The sequence below is a fragment of the Lissotriton vulgaris genome, chromosome 2_1 (genome assembly GCF_964263255.1).
Source record: "Lissotriton vulgaris chromosome 2_1, aLisVul1.2, whole genome shotgun sequence".
Classification (NCBI taxonomy): Eukaryota; Metazoa; Chordata; class Amphibia; order Caudata; family Salamandridae; genus Lissotriton; species Lissotriton vulgaris.
In genome coordinates, this window is record NC_141687.1 from 1,027,530,301 (window position 1) to 1,027,558,254 (window position 27,954).

Here is a 27,954-nt window from a genome sequence, read left to right on the forward strand (position 1 = left end):
GCTTTTCCACCCTATAGTGATTCTGCCATTATGAAAGTCTTTTAATGTCCAACCGGACATTTACCTTGCTGGTTTTCGGGCCTCTGGTCTTGGAGCGTTAGGTTTTCTACCGTGTTTGCCGTCTTGAAGCCTGCTGTTGGTGGGGTCACGGGACGGGGTGGCACTGGCACTATGGCAGACACAGGGGGGCGGGGGGGGGGGCCAGGTGGGGGGGGGGGCAGGGGGGGTAGGCGGCGGCGCTACCCAGCCACTGCCAGTAGCCACTGTAGGAATACAATTATGCAGGGGCCGGAAATGGAATTCTGCGCGCTGCGCACAGGCACCTCCTCCTCCTCGCTCCGTTTGTTTTTTTTAGGTTGCACATACTTCCTGTACTGCTACAGTGCACACACCGGTCAATCAGGCTTTCTTGGCGGCGGCGCTACAGTACTAATTCGGTGGGCGGCAGTCCTGCATCGTAACTGACTTGGAAGTCTGACTGAGAGTCATGATTGATGTCATGATTTGGCTTCTTCTAAGTGAGTAGTGACGTGACGCTGCTGGGGGCCGATTTCCAGTCCGACCGTCACAGGCTGTGACGGGCGGACTGAAAATCGGCCCCCAGCACAAAAACCGGCCCCCCCCTTTTTGAAAACCGGCCCCCACCCCCTCCAGCCGACCGGGGGATTGCCCGGTGCCCGGCATTGCCAGTCCGGGCCTGCCACTGGGCACCCTGATATCACAAATGGAAAACATCATAACATGAGACATAGGGGGTAATTGTTTGGATGTGTTATTGATTATCATTATGTGCCCCATATCGGAATGTGTATGCTGTGCTGAAAGCTTCTCTGAGACCGAACTTGTTTTGAAAGAAAAGGGAAAATAGGAGAACCCCAAAAGACAGGCAGCCGAAAAAGGGTTAATAACCTAGACCTGTTAAGATATGAAGCTTAGCAAGTGTCAGTTAGCGCTAAGAGCTGCTGGTTCAATATTCAGTGTAACGCACCCCTACCACCCCCCGCTTGCACGCGCACACGTTATACAGGTTTTTTTAAAATAGTATGTTTGAGGCATGTGGGCTGCTGAATTCATATCTGTGCATAGATCGCGGCCTAGTGTTGGGTCCGGATGATTGCACATTGTTGTCCTGGAAGAGTCTTCGAAGTATCACGAGATAGGTGGCTCCTCCCCTGGACTACAGTGCGCATGGGCATCCTCTCCATCTTCAGATTGTTTTTGGTTCGGATGTACTTTCGTAACTCGGAGTTCGGAATCGATTACAACTTTCTAAAGGCCAAAAGGCCTTCGGGGTCATCGGTATTGTTATTCGATTGGTGCCGACAACTTTATTCTTGTTGTTTCTACTCAGGAGGTCGAATCGGGCCGCGTGGCCTTTTCGACACCAAAGGACCGATCGTCGATGGAACGAAGTCCATTCAAACGATGCCCCAACTGTAACTCTAAATACCCACACATAGATAAACACCCGGTGTGTAACAAGTGTTTATCTCCAGAACACAATGAAGCCGACTGCTTAGCTTGTGCTCAATTTCGATCGAAAAAGACACTTCAGGTTCGACGAGCAGCGAGGCAGACGATGCAGAAGTCCGCGCCTGAGCCGGAAAATATCTTTGAAGACGACGAGGTCGTTGAAGCTGAAGACTCAGATCAGCAGTCGGAGCAGGGGTCCGAACATGACTCCAACTACTACATCGATGACGAAGAAGACATCATCGAGGTAGGGGACGACGATCCAGGCATCGGAGCCGCCGAGAACGACTCTGGCGGATCCGCAGCAGCTGAACCTTGCAATCTGGCTCCTGAAGTCCTCGAGTTTGGCTACCTAAACTTACCTCTTGACTGCATGAACATTATCAAGGAGGCAAGGAAATCTACAACAAGAGCATGCTATGCGGCAAAGTGGAAACGTTTTGTCATTTATTGTAACAACAATAACATAAACCCACTAGACGCGTCAATTCAAAATATCATATGCTATCTTTTGCACCTACACCGCTGCAATCTAGCCTATACATCCATGCCGATACACTTAGCTGCCATAGCGGCTTACCTTCAAAACAGGCAGCACCTTTCGCTATTCAGAGTGCCTGCAATTAAAGCATTCATGGAGGGGCTCAAACGAGTGATCCCTCCAAGACACCCACCTTCACCTGTCTGGAACCTAAACGTTGTTTTAACCAGACTAATGGGATCACCTTTTGAGCCTTTACACTCGTGTGAAATACAATTTTTAACATGGAAGGTGGCTTTTCTCATAGCTATTACTTCGCTTAGAAGAGTCAGCGAGCTGCAAGCCCTACCTATTCAAGAGCCATTCATTCAAATTAACGCAAATAGGGTCGTGCTTAGGACAAACCTTAAATTCATGCCCAAAGTGGTATCCCACTTCCACATCAATCAAACAATAGAACTGCCCGTGTTCTTCCCAAATCCACAGTCAGTACCTGAAAGGGCCCTACACACACTGGATGTTAAGAGAGCTCCCCTATATTACATAGACAGGACAAAAGATTTCAGGAAGACAAAACAGTTGTTTGTTGTCTTTTCACCACAGCACAAAGGCAACCCTATTTCAAAAAATGGTTTAGCTAGATGGATAGTTAAGTGCATCCAAATATGTTACATTAAAGCTAAACGCACTTTAACAGTTCCCCCAAGGGCGCATTCCACGCGCAAAATGCAGGCATCCATGGCTTTCCTAGGAAACATTCCTCTAGAGGAGATATGTAGAGCAGCCACATGGTCTACCATACATACATTTACCAAACACTACTGCGTAGATGTACACTCCAAGCAGCTGTAGGACAGGCTGTTCTCTTTATCAGACTGTTGCAGCTGGCACAGGCAACCACCGCTAGGGGAGAGACTGCTATACATTCTATGCACAGATATGAATTCAGCAGCCCATATGCCTCGAACGGAATATGCTACTTACCAGTATGCATCTGTTCTTGGCATGTAGGGCTGCTGACATTCATATCGCCCACCCTCCTCCCCGGTGCCTGTCGCAGCTGTAGCATTCACTATTACTTTTTAGCATGGACATCACTTACTGTATCATACTCCGTCTCTGCCACAATGGCGAAAAACAATCTGAAGATGGAGAGGATGCCCATGCGCACTGTAGTCCAGGGGAGGAGCTACCAATCGCGTGATACTTCGAAGTCTCTTCCAGGACAACAATGTGCAATCATCCGGACCCAACACTAGGCGGCGATCTATGCACAGATATGAATGTCAGCAGCCTTACATGCCAAGAACAGATGCATACTGGTAAGTAGCATATTCCTTCATTTTCAGATAAAATCCTACGTAAAGAAAATGCAAAAACAGTAATGTTGTACAAATGAGATAGGTAATCTTAATGGAACAGCACTTTAGGTGATGTTCCAGAATAGAATGAGTAAGGTGTAAAACTAGATGTGGAATGTTGCAGGGCAACGCATTTTCTTCGCTTTGCTCCTTCTTCCTGTGGACCTGTTTTCGGATGGAATAAAACAAGAATATTTCTTGTCTGTTGTGTTCTCATCTCCACTACATTGTATCTTTAAATGTTGGCGCTTGAGATGCTCCGCCCCTTTCCCTCGGATCGGCGGGTCGCGGTATTAAAGTGTAGCGCTCCTCTACTAGAGTCCTATCCTGTGCTATGGCATCTCTGGCTTCACCTTGAAATGCATCATCTAGCAGCGTCTCTGCTGGGAAGCACCAGGGTGCGCATGATCACGGAATACTGTGCATGCAAAGGGTCAAAAGTACCGGTGAATGATCCGATAGGGTGCACGGTAGGTGATCAACTGCAGCTAGAATAAACTTAGGGCAAAGATACCAATGGTCTATGCACGACCAGGATCCTTGTGGAGCTGAATAAAAAGAATATCCCCTATCATGGGATTGTTGAGCTCACCAAGCATCCACGAGGAGAAAGGTCTGCAAAAGGGAAGTAAGTGCCCACACCAAATGCGGCTTATTGATCTGTCCAGTGCCCGTCGAGTCTAAAGATGGATCAAGCGTCTGGTTTAAATCGCCCCCTCCCCCCAATTAGTGTAGTGTCCGCTAATAGTTGGGAAATATGCTAGGGAAGAACTCTAATGAGGCTACATTTGGGGCATTCACATTGATCAGGAGGAGGCTTTCAGCCCCTAGGGCGCCCGCAACCAAGAGATAACGACCTATCGGGAACAGCATTCACATCCCATACACGGAACGGGACTGCTTTGTGGATCAGGATACATACCCCTCTGGAGAAGGTACCATAACTTGCAAAGAACCAATTGTCCCCCCGCCAAATCAATACAAACCGATTGGTAGAGTTCGGGGCATAATGGGACTCCTGTAAAAATGCCACTTGGACAGCATGTCTGGTGAGATAGGAAAAGACGGTCCTGGTATGTTTAAGAGTGTCTAGGACGGTGAATAAGTCATTGTTTGGTAGCTGACTGGATAGTCTGTTGGGTCGGAAAGAGTGGTTGTAATTCGGTCTGAATCTTCAGCAAGGGCGTTATTCTGGAGGTGATTTGTCTGTGAGGTCAGCTTGGGTTAGATTATGGATTTCCACCCTAATCATCAGCAGTTCTGATTTTAGTGTCGTGTAGTGACAGTGTATTGATTCCAAGGAGGCTCCTGGCTGGGGGAAGTCTTGTAGTTTAGAGGGCGAGACAGATTAGGGTAGTTAGGGGAGCAGGCAACTTTGGGGACTGTCATCATAGTGTTGGTAACAATTGGTCTGCAGTTAAAGTCTTGGACCTAGGTCATCATGAAGATGTGGTCGATGTAATAATATTGTTGATGGAAGTGTGGAGAGTGGGAAGTAATGGTGCTGGATAGTTGTCATCTAGGAGAACCAGGATAGTTGCTTGTGGAGGGGATGTATTGTATTGTGGTAGTGCACAATGTACAATTGGTGTCGACTTGGGGGTAGAGTAGGGGTGTGAGGTGAGGTGGGGGAAATGGGGTAGACCAAAGGTGAGGAGGCAGAGTATCATTGGGAGGAGGCTTGTGAGGGGAATCTGTCTCTAGTTTGTTCTTGAGGTAGGAGAAGATATCGATGAAGAGTTCAAGATTATTAGCTGAAGATTGAATGAGCATGGTGTTATTGCTTTAGATAGAAATAGTAGCAGCTGCATTCTACAGTGAGGAGGATGCTATGGTGAGTTTGTGCCCATGTGGAATTTTCCTGGTGTTTGTTATATTGAAATAGGAGGCTAGGACTTTCCACCATTGAGCACATCTGTTTCTGGTGAAGATGTCATTCTGTAGGGTGTCCTTGTTGTAGCAAGGATAGGGGTCAGTTATTTTTTTGGGAAAAACGGGGCCCCTGCCTTAAAGGATAAACCCTAGCAAGGTATAGTATTTTTTTGAAAGGAATTAACTGAACACACCGGGTTACGTGCACTAGTGCTTCATGAGTAACCTAGAGATGCATGTTTAGATAAACCATTTTCCACCCATTGGTATCTGATATGTGTTATTTATTTTTGTATTTGATATTTGTTATTTTTTCTCAACTTTTATCTCTTTACATTTTTTTATATAAACACATTTTCGTTATTTTTTTGGTACAAAAGATTTTTTTACATGTAATACATTACAGTGATTTCACATTAAATAATCCTTAAAATATCATCACAGATTATAACTTAATCCTTAAACGCAGAAAATAATTCCTTCAACGTGTTTCGGCCGTTCGCCTTCCTCAGGAATTCTGCATTGTTCTTTTCTACATCAACAGTGGCTTTTTTGATGTAACGTAGATGCCTCAGTTAGGTATATGTGTTAATTCTTAACGGAATGATATTGGCCAAAATTCTTACTTCCTGTCAGGTGGCGTGGCTGTCTTAGGGTCCTGCTGTCGGTATAATGAGATACTTTTCATACGATAATTGGCGTGCACGCCAATTATCGTATGAAAAGTATCTCATTATACCGACAGCAGGACCCTAAGGCAGCCACGCCACCTGACAGGAAGTAAGAATTTTGGCCAATATCATTCCGTTAAGAATTAACACATATACCTAACTGAGGCATCTACGTTACATCAAAAAAGCCACTGTTGATGTAGAAAAGAACAATGCAGAATTCCTGAGGAAGGCGAACGGCCGAAACGCGTTGAAGGAATTATTTTCTGCGTTTAAGGATTAAGTTATAATCTGTGATGATATTTTAAGGATTATTTAATGTGAAATCACTGTAATGTATTACATGTAAAAAAATCTTTTGTACCAAAATAACGAAAATGTAGGGGTCAGTTATTAGCATTTCTTTGTTGAGACAAAGGATTTCATATTTGCAATTTCTCCTACTCGTTTTTGGTTAAGTAGGGGGTTGAGGGCCTAGTTTATTATTATTAGGTATGAGACTTTTCCAGCAGGGGCTAGTAGGGGGTTCAGCCTGCTTACATGGAGAGGTTTCATGTTGGATGATAATAGTAGGATCGGGCTATCATTTCTTCATTGCCCCCCTCACTTCATCCTGACTTGTCTCCCGATTTAAGTCTCACCCGAGCCTTGGAAGTGAGTCCTTCCTAAGCCAGTTTATCTGATCATCCGAAACCTCTAGATCTTCTATGTATAAATCCTTAAAGAAGTTTGTGAAAACCTTCTCTATGTCTGTGTCGTCTACACACCATTTACCGGTCTGTAGGAAGCTGGCTCTGTATAACCTATACCAAAGTAAGGTATAGTGTGCACAGTGTCTAGTGGCTCCCCAGAGGCTTACAGTGGCTTAAGTAGATAATACTAAAAGCTCTAATTTTGGTAGTGTGGTCGAGCAGTTAGGCTTGCCAGAGGGCTGTGTCACGCATTTGTTGTACACACTAAGGCAATAAATAGTTACACACACTCAAAGACTGAATCCAAGACCAATTGTTTTGTAAAAAAAAAGTTAGTTTCTTTTATTTAGAACCTAGAGAAACTCAGTTGCAGGTAATTAACACTTTCAAGAATAGCAATAATACTTTTCAAGATGCTGTAGGAATTGTCTTGCAAGGCAATAAAACTGCTCTACAGTACTACAAATACTTTGGTATTATCAATCAGCTATCGTAGAACTTCGCATTTGTAGAATATAGGCATTTGAATGCAATAGGAGAAATGCAATGCAATCCTATGGGAACAAAACAGTTTTATTCATTAACAGGTCAGTACGCAATTTACTCTTCCAGTCTTCGAGGCTTTGAACTAACACTGGGCAAGGGTCAGATTGAGGTAGGTACTTCACCACCAGCGGCACTAGGCCTGCTGGGTGCAGAGGTCACGGAGCCCGATTTTAGTCACTGGAGACTGGGAGCACCGAACAAGGTGCAGATTGCAGGTAGGTACCCCCGGTTTGATCCCACAAGCCCTGGGAGTTAAAGCAAGCACAATGGTGGCCACAAGGCCGCACCAACCTTACATACCAGCGGCACAGTGGCTGCTAGGTGCAGGGTCCAATGTAAGTGGATGTGGCTCTCTGTCGCACAAAGAGTCTGCAGGCTCGGACCAGAAGGCTGGATGATGGTGACCACTGGCTGGATAGTTAAGTTGAGATGTCGGGGAAGGCCTGGGCACCGTTGGCTGGGCTCCCCAAGGTCGAGGGGCTGAGGATGCAGGGGTGCCTTTTGGTACCGGAGCTGGTTGCAATCAGGGGTCCCTTCATGAAGAGGCTGCAGGCGTCTTCGTGGAGACAAGGAGAGGTCAGCCAACGCTGCATGCGAGGTCAGGATCGCTGAGTAGACTTCACTGGACAGGTGAGCTGCTCGAACTTGAGCTGTGGACGTCAGGTGCAGAAGTCACGGTTTCAGCTAGAGTCCTTGTAGTTGGATTCTTCTAGAGAGGGCAGCTGCCTTGGAGATCTGGTCTTTTTTTGAAGCGATTATAGTTTTCCTCGGGTTCTGAAAGTCGCTGGCCACAGGATAGGCGTGGTCTTCTTCGCAGGGTTTTTGAGCAGGAGACAGGCCGGTAGGGCTGGCGCCAATTCAGTAGTAGTCTCCAGGCTCGGCTGCAATGCATCTTCTTAGTCATTTTCTTCTTAGGTCGCTGGAATCGCAAGATGAAGGTGCATGGATGCCCCTAAATACTTAAGTTCGAGGCATGTGGGCTGCTGAATTCATATCTGTGCATAGATCGCCGCCTAGTGTTGGGTCCGGATGATTGCACATTGTTGTCCTGGAAGAGTCTTCGAAGTATCACGAGATAGGTGGCTCCTCCCCTGGACTACAGTGCGCATGGGCATCGCCTCCATCCCCAGATTGTTTTTTTCCGCCATTGGGTTCGGATGTGTTTCGGTTCCCTCTGTCGGAACCGATAGTTGTTCAACTTTCTACTCGAGACCAAAAGGTCTTTAGGCTGAGCGTCGGTATAGTTGCGTTCGGGTTCTTGTCTGACTCTCAGCTCCGAACTCTTGCTACCCTTCCGCGTGCTTTCGGCGCGGACGGGCCTACACTACACTTCTGCTATGGAGCGGACACCGTTTAAGAAATGCCCGGTGTGTAACTCCAAATATTCACACCTCGACGTGCACCCCGTGTGCAATACATGCTTGTCACCGGACCATGACGAAGACAGCTGCATGGCGTGTTCGAAATTCCGGTGCAAGAAAACTCTGAAGATTCGTCGGGCCAGTCGGCTCCAGGCTAAGTTCTCGGCTACCGCGGCGCCCCCACCAGACAACATATTCCAAGAATCTGTCGGAGACGAGGACGACGTACAAGGTTCGGAACCTAGTCCCGCGTCCGAAGGGGATGCCTACGACGCGGGTGATGAGGACTTTGACGAAGTCGCCGACGAGGTAGGGGACGACGATCGGGCTATTGCCACCGTAGGGGATAGCTCGGAGGAGGAGCATCCCCAACCAGACTTAGGGGTCAATCCCCTTTATACGGCCCAGGTCGAGGGATCGCCTTCGGGCCTTACCCAAGATCTACTTATAAGTCCTACGTCCCCGCCTCCGGGCCCGGTCGCGGACATTTCTGAGGCAACACTCCCGTTGAAGAAAACGAAAGTGAAGCCATCTGGCCACGCACCCTCGGATGCGAAAACGAAAGTGAAAGTTGCGCTGGGGCAGAAGGTTCTGGAGGCGTCAACTTCCAAAAAAGTCAAGATGGCCGACTTGAAGAGCCACGGCAAGATGGCTGACCCGAAGCCCTCGGGGTCGGCGCCGAGGACGAAGTCGACCGACGTGGCTGCGTCGGCGCCGAAAGGGGTCGCGGACTCGAAGACGGCTCCGAAGAAGCGTCATGCCGACGACGCGCACAGGGCTCGGCCGGCGCCGGCCCTTGTGAACAAGGCGCATGAGGTGTCGGCCCCGAAAAAGGTGCCGGTCATCGATCCGACTCTCGACGCGGGAGGATCGCTCGAGCCAGTCAAGCCTTCTCCTGCCATCACAAAGAAGGTAGCGGAATCCATGCAGCGGATACGGAAGGACAGTGTGGTTCCCACTCAGGACACTGTAGCGCCTAAGCTCACGCTGAAGCCGGCGAAGGCGCAAACGCCTATCCGTTTTACCCTGCCGCCAAAGTCGGCGCCGAAGTCTTTCGCGCCGAAACCTGGCGGCCCCTCAAAGGAAGTATTGACGCCGAAGGCTGCCTTAGTGGTGTCAAAGCTTCGGCTCCAGCCACTTGCTGAAGAGGAACGTCGAGAGGTTATCATCGACGCAAATACTGGAAAACTGTCTCTCCTCAAGAGGAAAATCACCACTGAGCCGGTGTTAGAACATTTCCGGATCCCTCTCAAAAATAAGAGGGACTCTGCGGACTCTTCGGCCCTGATGGAACCTATGTCTCCACAAGCCCTAGGACACTCGCCGACGCATTCCGCCGCAGGCGATGCGGACGAGGAGGACGCCGAGTACGTCTATCCGGCGTACTCGGATCCGGAGGAGGAACACGTACCGTGGTCGGCCGGAGGCGACCCGGAGGACCCGCAGTCGGGCCAGGACACGCAACTTTTTGCGGCCAAGACATCACCGACAGAGGACTCGGCGGCCTTCAACGCTCTGATCGAAAGAGCTGCGGCTAACCACGATGTCGAGCTGCACTCAGACCCTGTGGATGTGGACTTTTTATTTGACACTTTCTCAGTGGCTGAAAAGTCGGTCAAAACACTACCAATGCTCAAGGGGGTGCTCAAACACGCAACGGAGGTCTTCAAGGAGCCCACCCGGGCGCGTGTCGTCAACCCTCGCATAGACAAAAAATATAAGGCAGCGCCCTCGGATCCAACATACATCAAGGGACACTTGCCACTGGACTCGCTGGTTGTATCCAACGCTCGGAAGAGGGCGAACTCGCAGACCACTGGTGACGCTCCTCCCCCAGACAAGGAGTCCAAGATCTTCGAGGCCTCAGGGAAACGAATCGCTGCACAGGCAGCGAATATTTGGAGAATCTCTAACACACAGGCCCTACTTGCACGCTACGATAGGGCTCATTATAACACCTTAGAATCAATACTGCAACACTTGCCTGACCAGTACAAGGAGGCAGGGGAAATGCTGATTCAGGAAGGAAAGCTCATCACAAATGCATCCATAAAATGTGCGCTGGATGTGGCAGATACAGCCTCCAGGGCGATCAACACCAGTGTGTTGCTTAGAAGGCATGCTTGGCTTAGAATTTCGGGGTTCAAACCCGATATTCAAACAACAATACTGAATCAAATAGTTAATCCTGACCACTTGTTTGGCCCTGAGGTGGATGCGACGCTGGAAAAGATGAAAAAAGATACGGAAACTGCCAAATCTATGGGGGCCCTCCAAAATCAGCAGTTTCGGAGTGGTTCCTTTCGCCGCTCAAATTCCAGAGGCTCCTCAAGGGGTCAGGCATCGCAGTCCACACAGTATTACAAGAGTAACACCCAAACCTCGTACAACAACAAGGGTAGAGGTGGCTACAGGGGCAATAATGTCAAGGGCAGGGGACGTGGAAACAACAGCTCCAGGTCCACCACCGCCAACAAGCAGTGACGTCTTGTCACTGCCCCCCGACCATACAACACCGGTCGGGGGGAGACTCCAGCGGTTCCTGCCAGCGTGGAAATCCATCACCACGGAAAGGTGGGTCAAGTCTCTTATCCAGTACGGTTACTGTCTGGAACTTGCCTCCATTCCACCAAACATACCCCCAAGGAGCCGTCCTATGTCCGGCGAGCACTTGACCTTGTTGCAGCAGGAAGTTCTAGTCATGCTGCAAAAAGGGGCGATAGAGCTCGTTCCATTGCAGGAAAGGGGAACAGGGGTTTACTCCTTGTATTTTCTAATCCCCAAAAAGGACGGATCCCTCAGGCCCATCCTGGACCTCAGGCCCCTCAACTGGTACATTCTCTCGGAGCATTTCCATATGCTCATGTTACAGCAAGTGCTCCCTCTGCTTCAGCAGGGGGACTTCCTGGCTACGCTGGATCTGAAAGATGCATATTTTCATATCCCCCTGCATCCTTCCCACAGGAAGTATCTCAGATTCACGATTCAAGACCAGCATTACCAGTTCAGGGTTCTGCCGTTCGGGGTCACCACGGCGCCAAGGGTATTTACAAAGTGCCTAGCGACTGTGGCGGCGCATCTCCGTCGCCAGAACGTCCACGTCTACCCCTACTTGGACGACTGGCTCATCCAAGCAAAGACAGAACAGCAGTGCGTGGACCACGTGTCACGCACCATTCATCTCCTGCACGATCTGGGATTCTCTCTGAACTACCCAAAGTCCCATCTCCAGCCCGCCCACGTGCGACAGTATCTGGGCGCCACAATCAATACTCTGGCAGCCACTGCGCAGCCCAGTTCAGTGAGAATCGCCAGTATCCAGACGCTGATCCAACGATTCAGACCTCAGCACTCGCTTCCCGCGAAGGTGTTCATGCAGTTGATAGGCATGATGGCCTCCTGCATCTCCATTGTCCCGCACGCGAGACTACATATGCGTCCGCTTCAGGAGTGCCTTGCACGTCAGTGGACTCAGGCTCATGGGCAACTGACAGACCTAGTGTTGGTGAGCGGTCGAGCATACAACTCTCTGCATTGGTGGAATCCACAAAACCTTTGCAAGGGCCGACCATTCCAAGAGCCTGTGCCGCAGATTATCCTGACGACGGACGCTTCTCTCCAGGGATGGGGAGCGCATGTACTCCACTACACAGTGCAGGGACTATGGACACTACAGCAAAGGAAGATGCACATCAATGTGTTGGAACTGATGGCAATCTTCATGGCCTTAAAGGCGTTCAAAGTACATCTGCGCAACAAGGTCGTGTTGATCCGGACGGACAACATGACAGCCATGTACTACATTCAGAAGCAGGGGGGCACACACTCTCCACAGCTGTCTCATCTGGCTCAGAGCATGTGGAAGTGGGCCATTCAGAGGAACATCTTCCTCATGGCAGAGCATCTCCCGGGCAAGGACAACCAGATGGCGGACCTGCTCAGCAGGCACAGCCACCAAATGCACGAGTGGGAGATACATCCATCAGTACTCCAACCGTACTTCCAAAAGTGGGGTCATCCAGAGATAGACCTGTTCGCCACAAAGGAGAACGCAAAATGCCAAAGCTTCGCCGCCAGGTTCCCACACCCGTAATCACAGGGCAATGCGATGTGGATGAACTGGTCAGGCAGATTTGCGTACGCTTTTCCCCCAGCACCTCTGATACCGCTGGTGGCACGCAAGCTCAGGCAGCACTCGATGACTCTCATCCTAGTTGCTCCAACGTGGGCTCGCCAACCGTGGTACACCACGTTTCTGGAACTCTCCGTGGTACCGCATCAAAGGCTTCATCTCACTCCCAGCCTTCTGACGCAGAGCCATGGCGACATTCAGCACCCAGATCCGCAACAGCTCAACCTAGCGGTCTGGCTCCTGAAGTCCTAGAGTTTGGCTACCTCAATCTACCTCCCGATTGCATGAACATCATTCGGGAGGCAAGGAAGCCCACTACTAGAGCTTGTTATGCGGCTAAATGGAAGAGGTTTGTCATCTACTGTGTCAACCACGATATTGACCCGCTAGATGCCTCCATTCAAAACATCATTTGTTACCTGTTCCACCTGTATCAATGCAATTTGGCGTACTCTTCCATCCGCATTCATCTGTCTGCTATGGCAGCATACCTCCAGAATAGGCAACACCTGTCACTCTTTAAAGTACCTGCCATCAAGGCCTTTCTGGAAGGACTCAAAAGAGTCATTCCGCCAAGGACCCCACCAGCTCCGGAATGGAACCTCAATGTGGTTCTTACAAGGCTGATGGGTCCTCCCTTCGAGCCACTGCACTCTTGTGAGCTTCAGTTTCTGACTTGGAAGGTGGCGTTCTTAGTAGCAATTACATCGCTACGGAGGGTTAGCGAGTTGCAGGCGCTCACCATCCAAGAACCCTTCTTCCAAGTACATGCTAACAGGGTTGTGCTCCGCACTAACCCTAAATTCTTACCCAAGGTTGTATCTCAATTCCACATGAACCAGACAATTGAGTTGCCGGTGTTTTTCCAAAACCCAGAGACTTTGGCGGAGCGGATGCTCCACACCCTTGACGTTAAGAGGGCCTTGATGTACTATGTAGACAGGACAAAAGATTTTCGCAAAACCAAGCAGCTTTTTGTTGCTTTTGCCACACACCACAAGGGAAACGCTATCTCCAAAGCTGGGATCGCTAGGTGGATCGTGAAATGCATTCAAATCTGTTACGCTAAAGCTAAGCGCACTCTCACTATCCCACCGAGGGCCCATTCCACCAGGAAGTTGGGGGCCTCTATGGCTTTCCTAGGTAACATTCCCTTAGAAGATATCTGTAGAGCAGCCACATGGTCTACCACACATACTTTCACTAAACACTACTGTGTAGACGTGCATTCCAAACAGCAGGCAGCTGTTGGGCAGGCTGTTCTCAAAACACTTTTTCAGACTGCTGCAGCTGGCACGGGCGGCCGCCGCTAATGGAGGGACTGCTATGTATTCTATGCACAGATATGAATTCAGCAGCCCACATGCCTCGAACTGCAAATGCTACTTACCAGTATGCATCTGTTCTTGGCATGTAGGGCTGCTGACATTCATATCGCCCACCCTCCTCCCCGGCGCCTGTAGCAGCTGCAGTATTCATTCATATATATATTTGCTCATAGCATGGTCATCACTCACGTACTTCACTCCATCTCTGCCAATGGCTAAAAACAATCTGGGGATGGAGGCGATGCCCATGCGCACTGTAGTCCAGGGGAGGAGCCACCTATCTCGTGATACTTCGAAGACTCTTCCAGGACAACAATGTGCAATCATCCGGACCCAACACTAGGCGGCGATCTATGCACAGATATGAATGTCAGCAGCCCTACATGCCAAGAACAGATGCATACTGGTAAGTAGCATTTGCATTTAGGGGCGTTACAGGTACTGGCAGATGGTAGTTAATGGGCTACTTGCCTTTTAGGGGGACTAAACCCTTATAATGTCCCCTCCCTTTGGGGAGGGGGCATCTCCTAACCCGATTAGCTAAAATCCTTCCATTCAAGATGGAGGATTTTCTTTGGTCCCGGGCACCTTAGGCGTGGTCCTGGCAGAGAGGACACACACTAATTTTCTTGCCGACCTTGCTGCCGAAAGTGGGTTTGGTCAGGGGTTGGGGTATCTCCACTGGCTAGAGAGGCCCTGGCTAGCATTTCAAGGGGCAGAAAGCCTTTGAGGCCCACCACCCTAAATGATGTTCTTGCTTGGGGGTAGATGTGAAGTACCTCCATCCCAAGCATCCTTCGTGCCTGACCCACGGGAGCACAAGAGTCAAAAACGTCTGTATGTGGCAAGCTGGTGCAGACCAGTCAGCTGGACACAAGGGAATTGGTTGTTTTTCAGAGGGCATGTTGAAGATGCCCTCTGAGTGCATTTTGCATAAAATCCAATAATGACATCAGTATGCGTTTATTGTGCTCAGAAGTTTGATACTAAACTTATTGGCATTCAGTAAAGCCATCATGGAGCTGTGGAGTTCGTAATGACAAACTGCCAGCTCATGTACTCAATATGGCTTCACTGCACTTAGAATGTCTTAGAATGGACTTAGACACTGTAGTGAAATATTGCTCAGGCATGTATGCCCTCACCTGTGGTATAGTGCACCCTTCCTTAGGGCTGTGTGGCCTGCTAGAGGGATGACGTACGTATGACACAGGCAGTATTAGGGAGGCATGGCACACCAGGATGTGTGACATTGTTGACTTTGAAGTTTTGTCTGCACCAAAACACACAATCTGCAATGGCAGTGTGTACGTTAGGTGAGGGGTCTCTGAGGGCGGCACAGTACATTCTGCAGCGATTAAAGATCCTCTCTGGTCACAAGGCCCTTGGCAGTAGTTCTACCTTTTAGAAGGGATTTATAGGTGGGCCAGAAGTGTTCCTGTTGGGGAAACAAAGGTACACTTTTGGGTAAGAACACAGGCACTGGGAACCTGATTGGCAGGGACCCAGTGCACACTCAGTCAAAGTGCATCAGATATCAGGCAAAAATTGGGGTGGTAACCATGCAAAAAGGTGGACCTTCCTAAACAGTCTCTATCTTCAATTTCCTTAATGGTGTTTCTTACATTGGCCATGTTTATTTTCGAGGCTAATAGTTCCTGCATCCTTCCCCATTCTCGTAATGGGGAAACTTACTAGCCTCCAATTTCCCCTGCAGAATTCTTTCCAAACTATCAGCTAGTTCACCTCTAGCCTCTTTGATCTTATTGTTTACAATAGTCAACTCCTGTGCGTGCACATTTGTAAAGTGTTTTGAATAACCATATACAATAAAGATTTATTATTATCACAATGTGTATCTATGTCTCTGTATTTTAACAATTTTCATCTTTAGATACCAAAGTCTGTGCTTGGACTCCTCTTGCTTATATGCTGATAAACCTATAATCCTCCCTCTAATAAATGCTTTAAAAGCACCCTAAATTATTTGCAGGGGTGCCAATCACTTTTTAATTTCAAAGAAATCTACTGTGTCCTGCCTAAAGCTGGCTGACTACTGCCTGATCCAACAGTAGTGTCCTACTTAACCCCTTCACTGCGGGGTGTTTCCCCCCCGCTGTGCGGGGGTAGGGGGCGCGCGTGGCACCGCTGTGCTTGTGACGAGCTGAGCTCGTCATGAGGCACAGTGGAGTTGCACTCACAGCTCGTCACACCCACACCTGTTTTCGAACGTTCAGCACAGTGGGGAAATTATCCCCGCGTGCGAACGTTCCAACGGCCGTGATGAGCTCAGCTCGTCATGAGTATAGCCCAACCGTGCCTCATGACGAGCTGAGCTCGTCATGAGCACTCAACGGGTTCAAGACTGTGAGAAGTTGGCCTGATATGCAGTGCTCACTATTCTAGTGATCACTATGTATCAGTCCAAACAACCCTTATTGATGATTGGTTGTAAGTCAACATTATAGACCAGCTATCCTAGTATCATGGACAAGAGCAGTCTTTAGGCTAAACTCTAGAGGGCGTGTTAAGCCAGCTGTTATACCATCACATATACCCCTTGAACACCAAGTGAAAGGACACCACACAAGTTGTTATGAAAATAAAAGGATATTTATTTATAACACCACAGCCCTGGACTCTTTATGAGGACAGGGCGCTAAGCACAATACAAAACTCTTAAAGAAATACTACAAGTCGCACAGTTTACGCAAATGCCCGAGGGGCACGAAAAACCATATACTACAAAAGTGGAATACGAAATTACTAGCAGGTAAGTACTACTCTCAGAGACTTTAGAATCGCTAGGCCTACAATGCTGAACCCTTAGATTAGAAGCAGGAGGTCTAGGAACGCCGTGTGCAGAGTGGAAACTCTCAAGCGTAATGCGGGACAAAGTCTATGGATATTAGTAAATGCAAGAGTTAGTGTTCTCGGGCGAACCCGACTAGGTAGGTCAAAAACGAAAGTGGATCTAGACACTTAGAGAGTTGGTCTACGCTGGAGCACCGTGGTACTCGGTTTACCTAGCCCAGGGGCTGCGGCTGCATAGGGTTCAAGTGTCGTCGGGAATCCTCGTTGACGAACCAGGAGCCTGAAGTGGAAGTTGCTGGCAGGCGACCAGTGAAGATGTTCCGGGCTGATCCAAGGACTGGATCAGCTGAAGAAGAGGACCTGTAAGCAGAGGGGACCAAGTTCTGAATCACTAGCCAGTGATTAGGTGGGCACCAGGATGGCACCGGACGAGGTCACTCAGCCAGGCGAAGAGGTGACACTGGATTCTGCTGCTGCACGGACCAGGGGCGCTGATGTCGACCAGGCTGGAGGTCTGCGAGCTGTCCCACGTCGGATGTCTGCTGCTGGCGATGCTGGATCCGGTGAAGGAGGCAACAAGCCTTGGCTACGGCAAGCCCACGTGGCAACACAAAATGGCGTCTGGGGTGGACCAGGAGGGTCCGAGGAAGGTCTCCTTCAGGAGGAGCCTAGGGACAGTCTAGAGGAGCTAGACCAGCGGTGTAGAAAACGTAGGACGTCGTCGAGAGGGTCACTAGCCAACGGGCAAGTGACCAGACAACGTGGCAAGCGACACAGAAGCAAAAGGGCCCCACGCAGATCTGGTGGATGCTGGGGGGCTGGTCTTCGGTGCTCGTGCTGCTTGGGGTTGGGGCTTCTCTTACCCCAATACACCCACTCGAGGGTCCCTCGGCGGTCGTGCTGGGTCAGTGTCGTGCTGGTTCTGATGGTTGCCGGGTCCACTGGTCTCGTCGCACCCACGGTTCTCAGCTGTGCTGTAGAGGCAGGTAGAGGTCAGAGAGGGCAGGGAGTCCGGGTCTCGTCGTGCTGGTCGGTCTGGTTCCGGAGGGAGGATGTCTTAGCAAACCTCAGATACTTAGTTGGTGCCTGCTGCTGCAGGGTGACTACTCCTTAGTCACAAGGGAGAAATCTTAGGAAGAAGTCTTGAGTTCCTTTCGTAGGAAGTAGTTTCAGGATTCAAAGATGATCTAATTTGGAAGGGTCGCAGCTCCTACCTTTATTCTAAAGAAAGGGGCTGGTACGCGACTAGGTCCTGCCCATGGGTGGGACCAGGAAGGGGGGTGGTTACACCCCTCTCCCCTGTCTGGACTTTCCCCAGCTCAGGGGCTGGTGTGCCCCTGGAACTGGTTCAAGCCGGCAGATGCATAGTGAGCACCGGTGTGCCACTTGCAGTCACCTTCCTTTTCAGCCCTGCCTACCTAGGATACACAACACCCTGTCTGGGATGGTGCTAGCACCGCCCCTGACAGGAAACCCTTTGTCCAAGCTCTCCTCGCTGGAAGGACTCCCAGCAGCAGGAGGTCAGACTTGTGTCTGTGGTGGCAGCATCCATTTTGTGATGCTGAGGCTCGAGTTAACTTTAACCGGGGTTCACAGTTACATACATGTCGTGTCCCTCTAGAAGGGTGGAATGCTAACCCCGTCGCCAGAATTGGCGAGGGGTTAGTATTCCAATTCGTATGACACCTTACTCGACATGTTTTGATAAAGCGATACCAAAGATAGCAAATAACCGCGAGGATTATAATGCACTTAAGAGTATATAGTACGCGTTATCATAGAACAGCTATTAGGACTTGGTTCCGCAAGCTGCAGACGGGCTCGGCTCATGCCAGAGCACCATCTCACATAATTCCAAGCACTCTGCCTTCAGGATTGTTAAGGCCTGCCATAGGAGTGACTGATAGGAATACATGTGTCCATTTTAGGGTTAGATATAGGTATACTATATCTCAAGCAAAGGGTGATTACACCACCTTGCCCCAGCTGTCGTGCAGCCAGTTGTGTCAGATTTAGATGGCCAGCCAGGGGTGGCATAATACATGCTGCAGCCCCTGGTAGGCCCTGGGTACACCTATGCCCTGAGTTACAGGGATTGATAAGGTGGCCCAGTACCAATTGGTAAATGCACCTAAGGTACACGGAATCCATTTTACAGAGAGAGCAGTAGGCCTGGGGCCCTGAATAGCAGGATCCCAGGTCAACTAAGTCGGAAAACCAGCAAAACACCAGGCAAAAAGTTGGGGGTAACTATAGTCCGGTATCCACCCTCCTACAAAGACAATCTGAGAAGATCTAGTTCCTTTTACAAGAGCAAATCTAACTTCACTGTGGAGTGATCTGACAGGTGTTCTGGAAGGTGAATTATCCCTTTAATGCTATTGGTCTGTCTGGAGTTTGCATGCTGATACATTATGGATTTCCATAGCTTCATTCTTTAAACCTGTGAGAAAGTGGCTCTATATACACGGGACTAGAAAGAAGTACAGTGTGTGCAGAGTCCACCAACCCCAGAGGTTTAATAGAGGTTAAAGTCACAACTGACCTTACTCTCCAAAGTGGTAGCTTGGTCAAGCAGTAAGGCAGTACCAGAGGACAGTGTAAAGCATGTGTTGTTACCACTTAGTCAGCAAAAGGTTTCACTGACTCAAGGACTGAACTCCAGGCCAATTGTTTTTATATCCACAGATATAGGTGTTTAATTTTTAGAACCAACAGTCATAAAAATATACTTTTCTTGTTATGAGTTCTCTCATGTAAATACTTTGCAAAGGAGCAATAAAGTTTGTGCACACAATTAATACAGTGTTAACAGTAAGCAACACAATCCTACAACACACTATAGCATTGAGCTCAATGGGTTTTCCACATGTAAGGGCAGTTGATTACTATATGGATTACTTTAGTAGTCCCAGGACTAGATCCTAGATTCCGTCCTGGGTTCTAAGCTGAAACAAGATAAGCAAAAACGTTTTAGTTACTGTAGTGAATGTTCATGAATATAAAGCTATTTTAAAAGTTCACACTTAGGAACTTTTCAATGGAAATCTGACAATGTTATTCAATGGGAGAAAATTCAGGTTGCAGGTAAAGTACAATTGCGTTACTTTTGTAACCCTGCACTGGTCTCCTAGGGCCAGCACTGGGGTCTTAATTCAAAACAGGTAGGTAATTGCGTTTCAGTATTTTGTGTGATTTTTCAAGAATATTTCAAGTTTTCAAAAGTAGACCCTCAAAAGAAATTTCATAGAAAAGTAGACAATGGGTTCCTATGGAGAAAATACAGATTACTAGTAAACCCGGTAAGGATTACTTTTGCGGTTCAGTACTGGGCTGAAAGGTACAGTTCTGGCTTCTCCTCTGATCACAGGTGAGTACTAAGGAATTCGGCTGATTTTAGAGGAATATTTTCAGTTTTCAAAACTTCACACTTAGAAAATGTTCGAGTCAAAATTGGTCAATGTTATCCAATGGCAGGTAAGTGAGTTACCGGTTTCCAGGTGAGTACTTGTTTGGTGAAGTTAAGGTTCCAGGCATGGACTCAAGGGTCCCCCAGGGTCGGGTAAGTACAGTTAGTTCAATCCCAGCGGCCCAGGGCCAGCCAGGTGCATAGGTAGGTAGGCCCAATGTTATGCAATGAGGGGAAGGGGGCCTTCGATTGGTGGCTGCTGGCTAGCAGGCCACGCGGCTGTGGGTGCTGGGCTCCTGGTCACTTGCTCAGGGCAAGTGGGGAAGTAGGATAGGACAAAGGTGGCACAGCCAGCGGCACTCGGGCGTCTGGGTGCCTGGTGCTCTTGAGCCGTCAGGCGCTCAATGTTATCCAATGGGAAAGTTCTAAAAGGAACAAGGGCTGCAGGCGCGTGGGCGGAGACTCTCCAGGGGCGACCAGCACTTCGAGAGGTAAGTTGGGATCATGGAGCACTGGTAGGTACCCCAAAGGGAGGCACAGAGGGCTGTAGGGCGCCGGGTGCAGGGGTGCCTTTGGGTGTCGGAAAGGCTCACCCTCGGCTGGTCGCGGTTGGGGTGGCCCCTGGCTCTGAGTCTGCAGGCGTCGGCTGGTTCGTCGAGGAGGGTCTTTGGGCACTGGACTTTGGGTCCCAGTCGCCGGGGAGACGTCCTCGTTGTCTTGTTTCGGTTGGGCCCGGCCCAGGCTCTGTAGGTGCAGAGTGAGCTGGTCCAGAGTTTCCTGGTTGGCACCAGGTGAGTTGTTGCAGCAGAGCCTCTGCTGATGGGAGTCCCAGCCTTCAAGAGGGTCAAGGGAGGCAGGTCCTCCGGGTTTCCCAAGGTGGCTGTCCGCAGGACTCGCCGGGATTGAGCAGGAGCAGGTTCCAGGATCGACAGGCCAGAAGGGCTGGTGCCAAGTCAGTTGTTGTCGTCCTGTTGTTAGCTGCTGCACGGCGGGTCTTCTTCTTCTTCTTCTTCTTCTCGATCTTCTTTCTTCTTTTCGTATCGGGATCTGACGAAGGAAGGTTCAGGGAGCTCCTAAATACTGAATTTAGGGGCGTTACAGGTAGGGCAAGGACAGGGACCAATGGGTCACTGCCCTGGGGTGAGTACACCCCTTAGCCTGCTCCTCTCCTGTGGGAGGGGGGCAGGAGCCTAGCTGTGATAGGGCAGGGCTCCCCATCTGCAAGATGGCCGGAGCCCGGGGTCGTGATTAACCTAGTCTCCCCCACCTGAGGGGTGGGGTTGGCACAGGCTGGCACCCCCCCCCCCCCTTCCTGACCTAGTTTTTCCCGCCAGTCATTCCCCCCAGATTGGGGGGCAGGACTGGTGGGGGCGTTGATTGCTGGGTACAGCAAATGGTCTGGAGAAGCTCACAGAGGCGGCATGCCTTTGAAGCTTCTCCCTGCCCATCTGGGGGAGGAGACCTAGCACCTCACCCAGGATATGCATTGTTGCAGGCCCAGGAGAGCGGGGGATCTCCTACCCAGGGGTCCAGCAACATGTCTGCTGTGTGGCAGCCTCTGCAGCCACTCAGCCAGACGTGGATTGTAGGTTAGGGTTTCAGAGGGCATCTCTAAGATGCCCTTTTTATGCATTTTACATTAAATCCCACACTGGCATCAGTGCGGGTTTAATGTGCCGAGAAGTTTGATACCAAAATTGTCAGTCTTCGGTGCAGCCATTTTGGTGCTGTGGAGTTTGTAATACCAACCTCCCAGCACCATATACTCTTAATGGCATCAATGCACTTACAGTGCCCAGGAATGGCCCTAGGTACTGTAGGGGCACAGGGCTCATGCACCTCTGCCCACACCTCTGGCATAGGTCACCCAGCTAGATGGGTGACTGAAGTATGCCAAGGCAGTGGGTTCTGTGGGCAGGGAACACAGGGATGTGTGCCATGTCGACTCTGGTTTTAGTTATGTACTTGGGCACTCTTCCTGCAAAGGCAGTGAGTGGGTGCCAGGGTACAGGGCCCCTGAGGGTGGCACAATAAGTGCTGCAGCCCTCAAGGGTCTTCTCTGGTCACCATGCCCTGGGTACCTAGGGCAGGGGCAGCCTTAGGCATGTACAAGCTGTGCACCTGCACAGGGCCACCAAACCCCAGGGGCCACCACTCCAATATATATCCTTAATATAATAATCCTCTGAGGATGGATACATATTTGCGTGGCGCCCCCTGGCAGGGATAAAGCTGCCTCCGACTCTGTTCCTTTTCCAAACACCCTGACCCCCCCTCTTCACTGTCCTCCGCGCTCCGCCTCGCCCGGACCCCCTCTTCCGGGGCCCCCTACCTACGCTCCCTGCCCAGGGCCGCCATGAGCCTAGAGCCGCCCCTGCCTAGGGTACCATTTACTAGGGGCTGATAGGTGGCCAGAGTTGCCAATTGTGTCTTTTGTTTCAGCATAGTTTTAGGGAAGGAACTTAGGCCCTGGGTACCTGGTTGGCAGGAACCCAGGGCACACTTCGTCAAAGCACATCAGCAGTTCAGAAAAAAAGTGGGGGCATACCAATGCATGAAAGATGGCACTTTCTCACAAAACCGAAACTCAGTTCTTGAAGTAAACAAACTGTAATATTCAATCCCAACACTAGATGACAGGATGGTGTAAAGCATGTGATCCACAACACAACAAGATTCAAACAGGTGGTTGCAGGTAAGAAACATTTTCTTTATTGGCGCAGTGATTGTTGGTGAAGCTAAGTAAACTGGCACAAGCATGTCACCTGATATGAAAACTCGTTTAAGCAATGTACAATTTCAAGTTTACATTTTATGTAACTAATAAAAGTTAAATATCATACGGTATCTGAAAAAAACAGTTGAAATTCACATGAGGGCTGGCAACAGTGTTGTCTTCTTTGGAAACCTCAATATCTAAAGAAATCATTCAGCTGCCTATTGTAGTAATCGAGTATTAATATCACTTAATTTGAACCCAATTTTCTTAAATATTATAGTATAGTTTTAGGCCATTTGATTTCATATTTCCTAATTCAATTTATTTCCATTGACCCTGATTTGATTATTTAATTTTGTTGCAGGGACCCCGAGCAACTCAGAGTCCGATACAGAGGACTCCGAGGAGGAGGAAGAAGAGGATGATGATGATGATGATGACGATGATGATGATGATAAAGATCCAGAGGAGTCGGATACTGATACAGAGGGAGAGAAAACCCCATTAAAACTGAATAAAACTATGCCCATAGAGAAATGTTCTTCTACAGGCCTCTCACTTAATTCTACTCCACTTAACCTCAAAATTACAAATACTCCAGGATCTGCACCTGCTGCTTTGTGCACTGAATCTCAGTCATTGGACTATATCAGCAATTCACCTCCACTAACTGCCAGTACACCATGTGGTATTTACAGTATTATTTTATGTCCTATTATTTTAAACAAAGTTGTAGTCTTGAGTAAAGGCATCGATAATTGAATCTTTTTATTTTGTGTATTTGTGCTTCGTTTTTCTATTTTCTTTATACAAGTCTACAGCACACTGTGCGATATTATAGCTGATTTACTGATGAAAAATATATTTGTGCAAACAATACATATGACACATTTTCATATTTTATTGAAAACCTTTAGGTTTATTGAACTGTGAAAATATTTCTTTAATTTCATACTGTATTGACTTTGCCCGTATTTGATAGTTGTCAATCATTTTCTTTTTAAGGTTCTTTGAAACGGAGAAGATTATTAGATGAACGAAGTTTGCATGTTCCTCTACAATATGGGTATGGTGTACAGTGTACATTTTTTTGTTTACCCTTTGGACGTTTGAATAAATATTTTATGATGTTTTCTCAGAAAATTCTTAATAATGTGTTTACGTACGTGTTCATCAATATTTTGTCAGTGAATTAAATGTGGCCCATTCAAACATTTTGTTTGCATCAAAAGTTCTAATATATGCACTCCTTTATTGCTACAGTGCAGGGGTCAAACTCAGTGTAATTGTTATACGGCACAGCCTAACTAATTACATTCATCAAGATTGCAGTTCCATTTTACAATCTCTTTGTAGAGAAAAATAAGTAGGCTACCACTCATGCCCATTGAACACAATGTTATATCACTACAGAACTGTATCCCATAGTTCCATGATTCTGGGTTAATAACTTTGTTATAAGTTCTGCACATGACTAAACAGCATGACATAAACAAGGCGGACAGATCTACAGAGAGCAATACATATATTTTTAATAAGATGGTTCTCTGGATAGGGTTGCTGAGTTGGAGGAATGTTCATGGCCCACTTGGTACTTCACACCCCTTTAGTAATAGTCCTTTGTCCACAAATAACAGTGGTATTAAAATGCATAATAAACTTTGTATGCGTGACATCTATTTCTGGCATGCCAGTGAAAATTAGTGATTCCCAATAATATGTTATTTGGAGCAATTGTAATAATAAACATTTATTCCAGCATTTATTACTAGAGTGTAAAGCTCATATTCCATGTTATCAGCGCAGTAAAGCTTAATTGACTTGAGAAAACACTACCTAATTTACTCATACATACCTTTCTAGAAACTGTTTACATTAGAAAACATCTCGGTCCATACTCACAAGACCTAGTTATTTTGATTCTGTTTCACTGCATGGATTTATCTCCATGTGATGTAGTTCTATTTGAATGTCTTTCAGAGAACTATTGTACCTCACAATTACAGCATGCCATAAACCATACATACAAAGTATATATGCTTAGGGTGGAGAAACGCATTGTGAACCACTCAAGGCTTTGCCTCTTGTGAATCACTCCCTCTCCTGAGACTCAACTTTGGTATTACAAAGTATTGGTATTTCATAGATTCACATATTTGAATTATTCCCCATTGTCTGGCTGGGAACCTTGGGCAGTTGTAGTCTACTAATGTGTTCAAATAAAATGTAAAACTGCCATATACTATCTGTAGATTATCCAACTCAGTGACCCATATTTCAATAAAGTGTAGAGACCTGGGGCACCAACTACCTACATAGACACCAGCTGTCAGATTACTTGTAGCATGTCAAGTGGCAACTGGGGATCCCAAGAGCTCTGCTCTCTTCTTACTTATGGATACTTGTACAGCTGGATATGGTGGTCTGTTCTTCCTGGTTTCTAGCCTCACCCCAGCTGCAGAAAGAAAGCCATTTTTACCTTTTTGTTCCTGGGTATCTGATGCCTGTGGTAACATGGCTGACTCCCCTTCCAAAATCAAATCCTCTATCTGAAAGAAACAGGTTAGTATTCGATTCCTTACCTTCGAATATCCCCAGGCGTCAGACTGGATCCGGAAAATTTTGCATAGCAGTACTCCTACGCATCAGTAGGTGTCGTCTGCGGCTCCGCGTCCGTCGTTTGCACCGGGATGACGTTGTCGGAGTACTTGGACGCCGCCCTCGCGCGCTGATGTTAGTTCTTCTTTTTTCTGCACCAGCAAGCACAGGTCCGGAGAAAGTGGTACCGTTTAGTCACTTTTTGACTAAACTTTTTCGATCCTTTTTGGATCTGTTTCGAGTCTACGGCTCCCATCTGTGCCGGTAGGGATGCCCGGGTTCAAGCCCTGTGCCGACTGCAACCGACTAATGTCGGTTACCGACCCCCATCGCCGGTGCCTACATTGCCTGGGGCCCGACCACGATGACAAGTCGTGCCCCGACTGTCGGGCCTTGACGTCGAAGGTTAGGCGGGAGCGGCCCCGTAAGTGCCTCGAGCTCGGGCAGTCGGCCCCGCGCCGCTTGAGGCCCCGGTCTGGAAGGAGGTCGAGGGACCGGTCAGGTAAAAGGCACAAGAAGCGACATCGCTCTTTTGACTCCCCCCGACGCTCGCACGATGTGACCGGGGGTTCGGGTGACATCGCCCACGCGGCTCCGCCGGAGCCGCAGGCGTAGCGGCCTGCTCCATACCCGCCGGTCCCTGGGTATAACTCGACGCCGGAGGAGATCGACGCCTTCCTCATGGCCATGAGGTCGCTCTTAACCTCCGTCGGGTTCCGCGGTGCCTCCGGGCCAAGCGGCCCCGACTGGGAGCCCAAGCGGGCTGGGTGTTTCGACCCCGGCACCGTCAAGTGCTTCGGCCTCGGCGGCGACTTTGGTCCCGACGCCGCAGGGCCCCACCGGATCAGGTTCCGGATCCGGGTCGCCGCTGGTCAACCTTACGACCCCGCCAGCGCCGGCCCCTAGGGTGTCATCCCTGGTGTCGTCCCCGCACGACTCCGTCCCTGGTGCACCCCTCGGTCCGGATCCAGCGTCGGAGCGGCGTCGCTCGTCGCCGCATTCGGCGCCGGCCGAAGAGGATTTCTTCGAGGATCTGGATCCATCCTTTGTCCCTGAATTTCAGGACATGGACTACGAGGGAGACTGGGTGGGGTCTGAGGACCCCGTGGCACGTGAGGGCCAGTCATATCAGGACTGGACACAGGAACTAGGGGAAGCGAGTGACCTGTATACGTCCACAGACGCTGGTTTTGTCTCCCCTCCTACCGTGGCTACGGAGTAGGGGGGCTGCTTATAGTGTGGTGCTGATGAGGGCAGCCAAGGCCTTGGCTCTTGATCTCCCCGTCGCAACAGTGAGGCCGAACATCCTCACAGAGGTCCTAAACCGCAGGTAAGCTCCCCAGAGCCTCTACTGCCGTTTAACCCCTTAGATGCGTCGGACGGCCTGGGGGCGTCCAACGTTACGGTGGGCGTGTGCGGAGGACTGCCGGGGGATGTCCTAACCACGCCCACCTTTTATTTCGCCCACAGGGGGTTAATGAGGCTCTCACAGTCGTCTTGTTGGGCACTTGGTCCTGGCTCACTACAGGTCCTCCTGTAGATAGAAACTTCGCTTGGCGCCACCGCTCAGCCCTAGGCGACCCTAGTCTCTTGTCCACCCACCCCACCCCGAGAGCTTGGTTATCCAGGCCTCTACTTCCCAATCCGCATTCCCGACGGCACCACCAGATCGGGAATCCAAGAGGTATGAACAGTTCGGAAAGAAAATGTTCTCCTTCCTTAGTTTGGGGTTGCGGTCGGTCAACACTGCGTGCCTCTTACGCCGTTACACACACTCTTTGTATGATACAGTTGCGGCCGTGCTGCCTGAATGCCCGGAGGGAGCCCGGGCGAAACTCGCTCAAGCCCTCGCGGAGGGAAGAGACGCAGCGCGGTACTCTATACGATGTGGAGTGGATACCACAGACTCGCTAGGATGAGCGATTTCCACGTCTGTGGCGGTTCGCCGCCACGCCTGGCTGAGGTCCGCCAACTTTTCGGCCGATGTCCAAAACACCCTTATGGACATGCCGTTTGATTGCAGCCACCTCTTTGGTGGCAAGGCAGATCATTTATTTATTTATTTATTTATTTTGAAAGTTTTATATAGCGCGAACAAGATCTTTGCAGATATCAGAGCGCTTTACAGACGATGGGTACAACATGTAAGCAAATAACAATTGGGGTGGGGAGGGTAAATGTAGGAGCGTAGTCAGATAGATACATCAATGGTGATTCAAATAAAAATAGGTGGCAGCGTAAACAATCAGGTAAGTCAATAACACGAGTCATACAAAATGCAAAATGATCAGTAGAACAGAATGGTTCAGCGTTTGTAAAAATCTTCCCTAGTGATAATTCAAGTGTATTTAGCCATGAGGGTAGCCTTTACTTCTTTCTTAAAAGGTATGGTGGAGGAGATGAGCCTGGTTTCAGGGGGAAGTGAGTTAGAGATCCTGGGTGCCATTCCTGAGAAGGAGCGTTTATAGGTTTTTTCCTTGCGGAATTTTTGGGGCTT

General features: G+C 49.1%; 1 protein-coding gene across 14 annotated transcripts in view; it reads left to right on the forward strand.

Moving 5' to 3' along the window:
• Nucleotides 1-27,954, forward strand: part of BAZ2B (bromodomain adjacent to zinc finger domain 2B) — a 1,380,234-nt gene that overhangs the window by 494,112 nt on the left and 858,168 nt on the right. For all 14 annotated transcript variants that reach the window (XM_086956655.1, XM_086956643.1, XM_086956644.1 and 11 more), the window contains exons 10-11: nt 23,224-23,547; nt 23,865-23,925. In XM_086956655.1, coding sequence (XP_086812781.1) covers nt 23,224-23,547; nt 23,865-23,925 — 385 coding nt within the window. The remainder of the gene's footprint in view (nt 1-23,223; nt 23,548-23,864; nt 23,926-27,954) is intronic.